At 42.3% G+C, this 13,160-nt stretch overlaps 2 protein-coding genes across 2 annotated transcripts in view; one reads left to right on the top strand and one right to left on the bottom strand.

The window, feature by feature from the left end:
- Positions 1 to 13,160, top strand: part of NOL11 (nucleolar protein 11) — a 1,613,635-nt gene that overhangs the window by 636,945 nt on the left and 963,530 nt on the right. The window lies entirely within an intron of this gene.
- The window catches only part of DRG1 (developmentally regulated GTP binding protein 1), a gene marked incomplete in the record, with an annotated part of 230,452 nt that overhangs the window by 174,027 nt on the left and 43,265 nt on the right, over positions 1 to 13,160 (bottom strand). The window contains 1 exon segment of the mRNA XM_044085090.1: positions 294 to 469. Within this exon segment, the coding sequence (XP_043941025.1) occupies positions 294 to 469 (176 nt within the window).

The raw sequence follows: 13,160 nt of genomic DNA, 5'->3' as shown, positions 1-13,160 counted from the left end.
CCTGGTTTAAAATTTCATCCACTGTGCCTCTTTACAAACACCATCTTGGATCAGAAATCAAATGCCTGCATCTCAGTAGATAACATGAAAAATAAATCTAGAAGCTAAAATAACCCAATATGATGGACCTGTCATTGGGCAAAAGGGTACACACTACAAACAGATAACTCTCCTTAGCCTTGCTCAAGTAACTAGAAAGATAAATATCTTGTACAAGTAACTAGAAAAAGAACTATAGGCAACAACCCGATTAGAAAATGAACTGCTATAGTATGATTTTACAGAAAGGATACCTGGATTTTGGCTCCCTTGTATCTGATGACACCAGGAACAGTAGTCAAGGTTGTGAATTCATATGCTGCTACTTCTGAGTACACTCCAGCAAGATTACTCAGCAATGTCGATTTCCCCACAGAAGGGAACCCCACAAACCCAATTCGAGCATCACCAGTCTTTGCAACATCGAAACCTAGCAATAAGAAGGAAAAATTCAGACATTTTAACATTAAGAAAGGCACAAAACAGATCATACCCTCAGGTCTTCAGGTGAGATCAATGATGTACACCACTGTTTTTATACAGATCTAAATGGACAGACCAGTTATGCAACACCCTCAGGTACCTAAGCAACTGACCTAGACATTAAAAGCCAAGTGGTTGTCAAGCATCTAGTCACTTTTGAGAGTGACCAAACAATTTATGACACTGAAGACATGGAGAGGGAGAGCAGTCAATTATGGGATACAGTGGAGGTACTAAGCTGCCCAACAGCATTTAGATCAGCAGTGCTACTGCCTGCAGCCTTCGTCTTAAAGATGATGGACCTACTTTCAACAAATCAGAGGTTTCTGAAGACCAAAGTCCAACCTTCATAATTCCAATATATATGGGTGAAAAACTGCCATGTTACTATTTACAAGCCCATAAACTTGTTATATTCAATCTCAATGTTTGGAGAATGCTCGTTATAACTGCTACGAGCTAGGATGAGTGGATAAAAATTCACATGTATTTAAAGGAAATGGTTCACCAATTAGTTAGTTGACAACAGGAGAAAATTAAAATTTCAACCCAACCTTTAGGTACATTTAACATTCTACTCCTGTGCCCCCCCCCCCGCTCACCCTTCATCTGTCCTATGCCCTCTTCAATGCCTCAGTAGATTTCAGTCACTGCACATTTTGGTAATTTGACATTTACATCCCCAACCTCTCAGCAGTCTGGACAGATTGGTGTAGTACGGGAGTGAGGCAAACTCCTCTCTCATACCTTCTCTACTCTTTTTAGAAGCTCTAGCCAGCGTTAGCTCTGCTCAGTCCCATTAGTCACCTGTTCTTCCAGTCTATCTTAAACACCACCATCCAATTTCCTCCTGCTCTCCTTGCTATGATGTTTCTGCATGGCCATCTATGGCTCAAGTTTCATTTCATCTCCAGCAACTGTGGTCTGCACTTCGGCTTCCTTCTTATACCTCTTTCACGGCTGTGACTTCCCCATTTTCACTCTCAACTCATAGCCCCTAACTCCTCAAATTACTTCCACCTGTGTGCTCTTCCCTCCTTAACTTCTCCCAACCTCATCCTAGCTATAGGCCACCTGCTACCTCCATTGCCTCAGCCCCATTGCACTCTCATCTGAAGTGGTAGAGACAGGAAGCCAAAAAACACAATAAAATTCTAAGTTAATTTAACCAAAGTTGTTTGGACAGGAAATGGCTCAACAATTACTAGTAGGTAACAATCTGGTGTTAAAACAGTACTGCACACACACCTTATTTACACACAGGACATAATTCAGAGGGGGAACATCTTACTAAAAATTAGAATTAATCCAAAAATCACAGAAACATTCATAGGAAGCACTAGATGAAATATGTGGCAGGTCTCCCAAAAGTTACCTACCAGTAATGTATACAAAATTAGGATCCTAACATTAGGAAAGAGGAGGTTAAAAACTACATTTAAGGCACAGGAACAAGACATGCAGAGAAAAATGTCATACAAGAAAATGCCTGCAAATCGGGAAAACTAGAAACAAAATTTATTTTTAATAGCTTATAAAATGTAATGCATGTTCCTAAGAGGGGCAACTTGTGTGCTGGGATGGAGGTGCAAAAGTATAGGAAAGAATGGTATAACAAGAACAAAGACTTGGGCACCAGAGAAAAATCCAATGAAGTACAACAGAGACAGACAAACTAATTTTAAAAGGATAAAAAGCATACAATAAACAAAGACCACTAAAAATACTTAAAGTATAAACATTCATTCTTTACACTGGCAGATTAAAAGTCAGGGTTCAATAGTACAGATGCCAGGCCATTGTATAAAACCTTTTGAAGGGACCATTAACTCCTACCAAATGTAAAGAGAAAATAGCTACAGAGATCTACAGATCAAAAACATTTAAAGAGAAAAGCAGGCACACATGGCAGTACAATTGTCTTAGCTGAACAAAATGAACAAACCAGTTAGTGAAGCACTAACATCTCTTCTTATGCTCTTAGAATCCTGGAGACACAGGATCAGAGGAAGTTACTAGGCTAATGGCCCTAGGGTCCTTACAAGCCTAGCCAAGTTCTAACCTTATATCCAAGATTGGCATCTAATGACGGTGTCCAAGAGGGACACAGGCAGATCCCTCATTGTGAATTTACTGTTACCCATCCAATTGTACAGACTGCATATCAGGAGAGCCTATGAGGTGCTCTGTTCCAAAGGTGTGATAACCATGGGAGACAAATGTCTCTCCAGCAGGTTCTACTAATATCACATACCAGGTTAAGGTCTTTAAAGCAAGTAACCAGTGTACCATTTGACTTGTGGATATGCAGCATTTCCAAAAAAGGAGGGTCAGAGATAGTCTTATATGCAAGGCAGAGATCACCTCCGAGTAGTCTGTATGAAACAGAATAAAGTGACAGTGATTTCAGACCATCCACATAAGACAGATGCTGAAGACCTTCAGCTTTCCTTGTGAAGGAACCTTATTGGTTTCTCCAACTGCTGCAAGTGCTTGGAAAGGTACATGCCAAAAGGGGAATTGTACTTTATTGGCCTGCTGAGGGAAGAGTACAGGGAGGTTATAATTTTTTTCCCGGAGGCAATGCCCTTAGTTATGAAGTGAGCAATATAGAATGCCCTTCTTACCACTGTAGAGACATGGTGATCAAAAGATAAGATTGCTGTTAACCTGTGTGCCCAGGTCTCTCACTACTGACTGCGTAGTTAGGGTGTTGCTATTGATGAGGTAGTTACAAAAAACATCACTCTTACTGAAAGGGAGGACATATTATTTTGCCATGACTTTGGCTCCAGTCATTTGTTTCTGCAAGACCCTCTAGCAAGATGTTGACATCATTTGGAGATTCTATGAGTGCTCCCCGTTTTGCAATCAGAAAACGTTGTCAGCCACAAACCTTTAGTTTTTGCTTGTACTTAGGAGAAATAGATTCTAAACAGTAGCGGTCCCAGGACTGATCCCTGTGGAACACCACTGGTTACAGCTCTACTGTTGGAAGTAGATTCCCCATTTTGACTATATATGTGTTCTATCAGTGTGCCAATTAGTGACCCGTCTAACAATACAAGGGTTGATACCTAGCTGGGGGAGTGGTCAATGATATGCCCAAGTGGGGGATAGTGCCAAAAGCATTGGCTAAGTTTAGGTAGGCTGTATGCACAGACTTCCCCTCATCTAGGGCCTTGGTAACTCTCAAATGTCCACCAGGTTTAACGGGCATGATCTCCATTTGACAAATCCAGAGTAGGGCAAGTGTTTGGAGAGTAGGTTCATAGGTAGGTACTAGGCTATCTGCCCGAAGGCATTTATAAGCCTAGCCAGAATGTGTTGGCTTTCACCACCCCCTTAGATTAGTTCCCTGTGCCTCTGTCCAGCAGAGCCACTGAAGTGATCCCCAGGGTAAACTTTCCATTTCCCATACATTAGTCAAGAATTCTCTTAAAGAGCGTTAGCGAGGAGCTCTGCCTAATGTAGATTGGAATCTTGTTCTGAAGCATGGGAAATCTCTGGGACAGGAATCTATCCCTCTAGGACGTCCTATTTATTGCTGTGGTGAGGTTTAGATCCCTAGAGCATGTGGCTCGGGGGTATAAGGTTTTCTTTAGGTGGAGGATGTCCATTAAGTCTGGGTCGGACATGGCCTTGTATGTTGGGCAGAAATCACCTCCGAGTAGGAAGCATGCGACAGAGTACAGCTGGAGTTTCTTTAGTCAAGCTACACAGGGCATCTGTTTAGGCCAGTAATCCTCTTGGTGAGGTACGTCTGTGGTCTTTCGGGCTGTTGCAGGTGTCTTGTAAGGTACATCCCAAATGGGACATTGTACTCTATGATGGGACTGATGAGTGAGGAATAGAGGGGCACAATGACCTCTTTTGATCTGGATGCGAACCCTTTTGTGATGAGGTGGGCCACGTAGAAGAATTATATATATATATATATATATATCTATCTATATACATGCATACATATACATACATATACATACATACACACACACACACACACACACATATACACACATTATACTATATATATATATATATATATATATATATATATATATATATATATATATATATATATATATATATATATATATATATATACATACATACACACACACACACACACACACACACACATACTATATTTTTATATTATATATACACACATATATACATACATACATACACACACAAAAAATACTATTACTATATCCTTCAGGTCAAGCAGGTCTCTGCCCCCCATATCAAGCAGTGGAAATTTCAAACTTCTCTCTTGAGCACTGGGCACCCACAGACATTTGTCCTGCAACTAAAGAAACTAAACACTAATGTAGGTGCTTAACATCCAAGTGTCTAGACAGTAAAATACCTTCTCTGCATTAACTTAAACAAATGTTAGTGAGAGTATTAATACATTTCTGCTGTATAGTTCCTTAATCAAACCTCTGTACTGATGAGTACATCACCAGGACATCACCAGGAATAAACAGCTGTATAATGCTCTCCAGTTAGTGTCCCCCCAAAACTAAAGTCAATTTTCTTTGGAGAAATACTCAAATTTATAAAACAGCATTTCATTTCCTCTCTGTAACTAACCTCAGCTTTAATTCTAAATACTTTTAAGAATGTCAGAAAATTATACTCTGTGCCCATACCATAGTCTATAACTTAGTGCAAACATACAATTTAAAATACAGTTAAAAATTCAGTTTAACATATAACTATTTTTTAAGCTAACACTACATACTTAAAGCCTAAAGAAACACCTGGAGTCAGTGTTACCCGCTGTGCTCGGGCTTGCTCCACCCCCCCCGGCCCCAATTTTCACCCGCCCCCACTACTTCTACTTTTATTCTAACCCCTAAATCACCTAACCAGTAGTCCAACCCCTAATTCCCTAACAACTAGCCCAACCCACTCATCCTACCTCCTCCCACCCTCCAATACAATTATATCCCACACTGATCCCACTCCGAACACCACATTCCTAGACAACACACCTCTACCCTCACACACAACCAACCAGGAATCCTAGCTGCACTACTCACTCAAAAGTAGTATCATGTTACCCACACTTGCATCCCTATCACTAGCTCTACTATCACTAACCTTCCTAACCTCCTTACAAACAGACCTACCGCTGCACAACTACTACTATCACATTACCCACACTAGCCCACCCTCTCAAACCCACTCACACTTCTACATCTGCCCCACAATCATAAATCTTATAACTACATATTACTCACTAACAAAAATGGCACCATCTCACCACTCTAAGAAAAACTCTCCTAGACCAAGCTCACAAACAATTAATATTAAAAAAACACATACTGACACTCCTAAAAAAATTTGGCTAACCTCCGGTGACATTCACCCAAATCCAGGTCCCCTCTCAGCCAGACAAACATCTGACCTGCTAATGCTAAATCTCAACGCAAGACATATTACCAACAAGCTAACAGACCTACATGCATTCATAGCCCACTACAACCCTGATGTACTCACCATTACAGAGACCTGGCTTAAACCCAGTATCCAAGATGAAGAATTTCTCCTCCCAGGGTATAATACACTTAGATCTGATGGAACAAATAGCCAAGGAGGAGGAGTAGCCATTCTCTTTAAAAACACCCTTAACCTCCAGCTCCTGCACACCACACCACCCACTTTTCAAAATGCTGAAGTCCTATTTTCTGTCCTATTCAAAAGAAACACCAAGATGATAAATATAACATGCTGCTACATACCTCCAGGCAACAACTCACTCATAATAGAAGACATCCTGCACTGGACAAAGCACAATCTACCTCAGGAAACAATCTTATAGAAGACTTTAACACTGACTGTGCAGCCTGCAACTCCAGCAGCCCCTCTACACATATCAACCTATATGGGTTCTCTCAACTAATATGGGTTCTCTCAACTAACTGAAGAGCCAACTAGAATAGATGAGAAAACAAAGAATCCATACTGGACTGGACACTAACCAACTATCCCAAACAAAAACTATACAGTAGGCTCTCTCTCAAATGACCCAGTGATCATCTCCCCACCTTCCTACTCCACAAACACTCCAATCACCTCAAACTAGTAGTCTACAAATTTGTACGAGATGACAGTAACCTTACCCCACAACACTTAAATACTGCCCTAAGCCACTGCAACTGGGAACCATTACGGACACTGGGGTTAGCCCAGGCAGTAGACTACTTCAATACTACCTTCTCTAACATCCTTAACAGTCTAGCTCAAAGCAGAAAGATCAGAGTTAAAGCCAACTACACACCCTGGCTAAATAGGTACACCAGAGCCTTAATAAAAGCTAGAGATAAAGCCTGGAAAATCTGGAAAACTGACAAAACCCCTTGCTCCAGGCAATGCTATCAACAGCTTAGAAACAAACCCAAGGCTGAATCCAAAATAAACTAACAAAACTATTTTCTTAGCACCCAAAGGAAATATTCAAATAATCCACAAAAAGTCTGGCATGCCATTAAACACCCTACTAAAACCAGGCAAAACCACTCCAGCACCCAGCTCTACTAACAATACCCTAGATATAGCTTCTCAACTTAATAACCATTTTACTAAATCCATCTTAGCCCTGTCCAGTCAAATAACCAAAGAGAGTCTACCTCAATGACAACCTAACCTATCCCACATCACCCCCTCTTTCAGCCCATCATCAGTGCCCACCTATCAAAAAACTCCTCTAAAACTAAAGCAACCACACTGGCAGCTGATAACATACCTGCTGCATACCTAAAAATGGCTAGGGACTCCCTATTATATCCTGTCTCCATCCTAACCAACCGCGCCATACTAGAATCCTACATACCCAAACTCTGGAAAGTATCTCATCATTCCTCTCCATAAAGGAGGTAATTCTTACGAATTCTCCAACTACCGACCTATTGCCATCCTTTGCCCCTTATCCAAACTTCTTGAGAAATGCATCCACTTGCAAGTGATGACATTTCTTAATCTACAACACAACACGGTTTCCGTCCACATCACAGCACTACCACAGCCCTTATATCCTTCACTAATCATATAAACCTTCACAGGAATGATAAATATGTATCAGCCATTTTCCTATACCTCTCAAAAGCATTTGATATAGTCTCCCACTCCATTTTGCTAGACTCACTAACATCATTATCCTTCACCTCCTCTACTACAGCCTGGTTCAGAAGCTACCTGACAGGCAACAATCAGTCCAGTGGAAAGGAACTCTATTCTACACAACTTCCAACCACCATAGCAATCCCACAGGACTCTATACTGGGCCCGCTATTATTCTCCATTTTCACAAATAATCTCAATAGCTCTACACAACATGCCACACTCATACAATATGCGGATGATTCAACCCTAATCTGCTCCGCCTCACCTCCCCACCACCCTACATACACTCACTCAAGATACCTTTAACTCAGTAGAAAAATGGGTATCAGGTATCCAACTAATTCTAAATCCCAAAAAGAAAAAACCCTCTCCTTTACCATAACATCTAAGGAGAGCACCACCATCTCCCCTTCTAACCACACCAAACTTCTGGGCATTGAATTAGACAATCTCCACTTTGATGTTCACATCTCACATACCATAAAAATAGTACACAAGAAACTAGGCTCCCTATACAGGCATAGGTCCTCTCTCACAAAAAGGAGGAGTCACTCTTGCACAAAGCCACCTCCTCTCAACTCTATTATACGCAGCACCAATCTTTGCCCAAATCAGACAATGTGACCTAGACAAACTAGAATCATGCTACAATAAAATAGCCAAGTTTGCTACTAACTCAACCTAGAGCCCACCACAGTACTGCAATAAAAGAACTAAAATGGCTTGAGCTACCACAGCTACTTAACTATCACCAGCTGGGCACAGCCTACAATATTCTCAAATATCCTGAAAAAAACCCTTATCCAACCTACTTACTGTCTATACTGCAAACCGGTACCCAAGATACAGTGAAAACCTCTCCTCTCCATCACCAAGGCTAACAATAATGCAGGGAAAGCGCTCTAATCCCACACAGTTGCCAGAAATTGGAACTCTTCCAATATCAGTGTCCACTATCCCCTCCACACCCATATTCAAAAACTCCCTCAAATCGCACCTTCTTAGTAAATGGTTATGCCCTTGTATCACATAACCCTACCCATACTACTACTAACTCCCCAAACTCCTCTCTGATCACATGCTGGATCTCTGATCCCCTGTAGGTTTGGTCATCTGAAAGGGTACTTTTAACTGTAGAATCTTACTTGATATATTTTCTTCTATTAACAATGTATAATTGACATTGTCTTTTTACCTATGTTCTAAATCTTCTTTTACCTGGAGTGTTTTATTAATTTCTTGTTCTATTACTATGATCAGCATACATGATGTAACCTGTTTGGGATGTATTGCATTTGTCTAACTTTATGCTGGAGCTTTTCTTCCCGGGCCTCCACTGAAAACAGACCTGGTCAAGTCGGAATTTCCCAGTTAACAAATCATTCATTCATACATACAGTCCCCAGATCCCCTATTATGTTTTCCGTATTTAGGGGACAACCACCTATGTGGTAGTTTGTGGGTACTTTGTTTTTTCCAGAGGGGATGACTATGCACATTTTGACATTCAGCTTGGGGCCACGATTTTGACACCAGGTATCAGTCTCAGTGAGACCCTTTTGGAGGATGTCTGTATCAGCCGGACAGAGTCAATTATAGCCCCTAGTTTGCAGTCGTCTGCAAACTTGGTCAGCTATAGTCCTCCTGTGCTTGCCTGTACCTCTGAGAAGTATACGCCGAACAGGAGGGGTCCTAGGACTGAGCCCTGGGGAATGCTATTTGTAACCGGTTTAGAGTCGGACCTAGCTCCCGCAACTCCCACCATGTGAGTTCAGTCAGTGAGCCAGTTGGCAACCCATCTTGTGATGTAGGGGCTTATGTTTAGGCTGGGGAGCTTGTCTATAATATCAGAATGGGGAATGGTGTCAAAGGCCTTTGCGAGGTCTAGGTAGGCTGTGTTTACCACCTTTCCCTTGTCTATAGCCTTGGTAACTGTCTCAAAGTTGTTCACCAGGTTGAGGAGGCATGATCTGCCCTTACAGCAGAACTGGGTAGGGTCCAGTGTTTGGAGGTTCCCAATGTCTCTGTTGAGTTCCACGATGATGCGCTCCATAGCCTTGCAGACCAATGGAGTCAGGCTTATAGGGCGATAGTTCCCTTGTGGCTCCACCTTTGTGGAGCGGAATAACCGTTGCTATGTGTCACTTTATGGGTACGTAGCCTGTGGAGAGGCAGAGTTTGAACAATGTGGTTAGTTAGTTCATCTTTGAGCTTGTATAGGACGCAGCTTGGGACACAGTCTGGTCCCATTGATGCTGTGTTTTTGGCCTTGGAGAGTGCGGTTTTAACCACAGTGTCTGATTTCAGGGGGTCTACATTCTTATGGTATTGTTATGGGCCCTTTTGGGGGTGGGGGGGGTGAAGTTTGCACTGAACCTGTCTGCCAGGATGATGGCAATATCGGTCGGTTCAGTGTATTTTGTGCCATTCTGCACTAACTCCGAGCAGATCTGAGCATTGCCACTTAGGATTCTTGACATAGCTAAAGAATTCCTTGTGGTTATCTTTGGAGTCCTTGGCAATTTTTCTTTCGAAGCTAGTCTTGGATGACTTTATAAGGGATCGTAGTTTCTTGCTGATACTGATCAGGGAGGTCTTCCCTTCTTGGAATTTTACTCTTTTCTGTACTAGTTCCCCTCCTTCTATTGTATAGCTTGTTTATGGCAGGGGTCCACCAGACTGGTTTCCTTTTCTTGGAGGAGTAAGTCTTGGTTTTGCTTGGGATAGCACAATCCATGCATTGGTAAAGGATTTTGCAGCTTGGACAGCGTTACCCTTTAGCATGGGGGCTTTGAAACTTTCTACCTCAGTCTTAAGTAACATGAAGTTTGCTTTAGAGAAGTTTTTCACGGCTGTTTCCTTGTCCGGGTGTGGGGGCGGAATGTGGGTATCCAAAGTAATTTGTTTATGGTCAAATCTAACCAGCGAGGGGTTGACCTCCGGTGTGCAACACCAGTCGCCTATGTTGGTGATGACCAGGTCCAATATGTTGTCACCTCTGGTTGGAGTGTTGACCAGTTGATCCAGGGTGTTTGAATTTATAAATTCTAGGAAATGTTGGGCAAGGGAGTTAGTACTTGAGTAGTTCTCCCAGTTAATGTTTGGGTGATTGAAATCACCCAATATTAGGGTGTTTGGTAGGACCTTTATGTTTCCCAGTGTTTCCAGAAACGCTCTGTAGCAAGCTACAATTTGAACTGCAGTTTTGCCCGTGTTAGTTGCACGTGGATGATCTCTGAAGCATTGTGCTGTGCCACTAACCTGGAGGTGTGGGTATCCTTGATGAATATGGATACACACCCGCCTTTTGTATTTCAGTCCAGGTTCTGTGGCCGAAATGTATGGTATGAGTTGTAGCCTGGTAGTGCTGGGGTGCTCTCTGGAGCCTTAAACCAGGTTTCTGTTACTGCACATATATAGATTTTCTCCATACTGGCGGAGTGCCACGCGTGCGTGCATTTTGAGATTTAGACTTCTGGCATAGAGTAGCATTACCCTCAATTTTTTGTTACTTGTGCTATTTACGGAGGTGGGTTTGTCTTTTGAGCCTTGGCTAAAAAAGGCACTATGGGGGTGGCAAAAGCCTTTGCCAGTGTTCGAAAGCCTAAGGGTGACAGGTATAAAGCAGTCTCTAGCAAAGCAGTGTGGCTTGTCAAGCATGTCATCCCAGGCAGACAGATACTGGATCCCCTTTGAATGACACCAGAAACTTAGCCAATTGTAGAAAGTGATCATTTTTTCTTTATACCGTGATATCATTCTTGGTGACGGCAGGATGTTACCCAGGTCAGGGTCATACCAGCCTGGGCTACGTGATCAGAGAGTTCTTCCATGTCTCTTTTCATGTAGTTCAGGGAGGTACGGCTCAGGTCATTCACACCAACATGGACAATGACGAGTCATATTTGTACTTCTTCTGGAGCGACCTGCATGCTTGTGTTAAGTGGTGGATCCTGGCACCCGACAGGCAGCTAACAGTAACCTTTTCCTTATTCAGCCTAGTGAGTGGGACGTCAGTGTGCCAGACTATCGAGTCACCTATTACTAGTATGCTGGATATGTTATTTTGCCTTAAGGGCTGTGACTGCGTGGCACACTGGTTTTGTGAAGTATGTGTTTCATGGTTTGTGTTGGGGGGGGTGGAGGTTGCTTGGATGTCTGCTTTGGAGGTCTCTGTTTCTTTTGCAGATTTTTATTTAGAGCCTCCGAGTACGTTTTCTTGTATTTATGTGTTTTTTTTGCCGGTGCTGGTTTAATGGGTCTATGTGAGACTGGTGGTGTGATGCAAGTATTTCCCTTCTCCTCTTGATTGTCTGATCCAGTCATGGGTTGAGAGAGCTTGGCCTCCAGTTTGGCTGTATAATTGCATCTCTCACATGTATTAGTGTTTGGTGGTAGGAGGAGAGGGGTGTCTGTGTACATGAGGCAGTTGTAACATTGCCTCAAAATGCCCAGATTCACCAGTTGGACTGGAAAGTACACCTGAAACTGCCCTTTGGACATGCCTGGATAGGTACAGTGAATTTTACTGAATGGCTGGTAAGGTCGAATAAAGAGCCTTGTCGTTCTGTACTGTACAGGGGGGGGGGTCTAGTGCTAGGGTTTATAAGTGCTTGCTATGAGTTTTGAGCAAGTGCCAGGCTGACAAAGGAATGGCTTGAGTGCTTAAGTTGAAAGCTTGTCAAGTTCCAAGGGAAAAAAATTGAAGAGGAGACTTTGTGGAGCCGGGAATGGTTATACCCTAGCTAACCGATGCTGCCCAGCATGCAAAACCAGGCAAATGCGGTTTTTATAGCAAGGAAATGAAAGAGATGGAAATTAGCCCAAAATGGCCAATAAACTACTAATTTCTGAGCTGAAACTAGTCCTCCAGGGACAGATAGGCTGCTCAAAGCTCCCCTCTCTCACAGGTGAACAGAGAAACTTCCTTCTATTTTTTTTGCCTTACAGAGGGCACTTTAGAGACAGAAAGTAGGGGACAGGTGGTAGTGGATGTCATGGGATGTGTGTGGCAGGGATAGTGGAATGAAGTTTTCACAGAACCTGTCAACAAACAGGTTAGCTAAATTCACAGATTCAGTACATGACATCTGACTCAAGTTGTACTATGAATGGTTATATAATCAGATGGACAAGACTGACAATACTCTGGTTTCATCAACGGTGGAAGTACTTAAAATGTACAATCTAAACCAAAGAAATAAGTGAAGCACAACAGTGTTCTGTTTTGAACCAAACTTATTTTCACTTTGGCTTAGAAGCTGGGCATTTTGAATTAACCTCATTGGGGGGTAAAAAGAAAATGCAGGGAAAGCACAAAAGATGCTACCTACAGATGGGGCAGGGCATCACCGACAACATCCTTGAGGGTCAATCAGGAAGTAGTGTACATATAAAAACCCAGGAGCAATGTAGGTGCTGGATGAAAAGACTATGTACAATGGGATTATTACAGGAAAGAAAGATCTTCCGGCCAGTCTGTCACCTAAAGATCACTTGTG

Source organism: Protopterus annectens, chromosome 10.part0 (genome assembly GCF_019279795.1).
Source record: "Protopterus annectens isolate FY-2018-M chromosome 10.part0, PAN1.0, whole genome shotgun sequence".
NCBI classification, from domain to species: domain Eukaryota; kingdom Metazoa; phylum Chordata; order Ceratodontiformes; family Protopteridae; genus Protopterus; species Protopterus annectens.
Note: the sequence above shows the minus strand (reverse complement) of the source record. Positions and strands in the feature narration are given on the sequence as shown.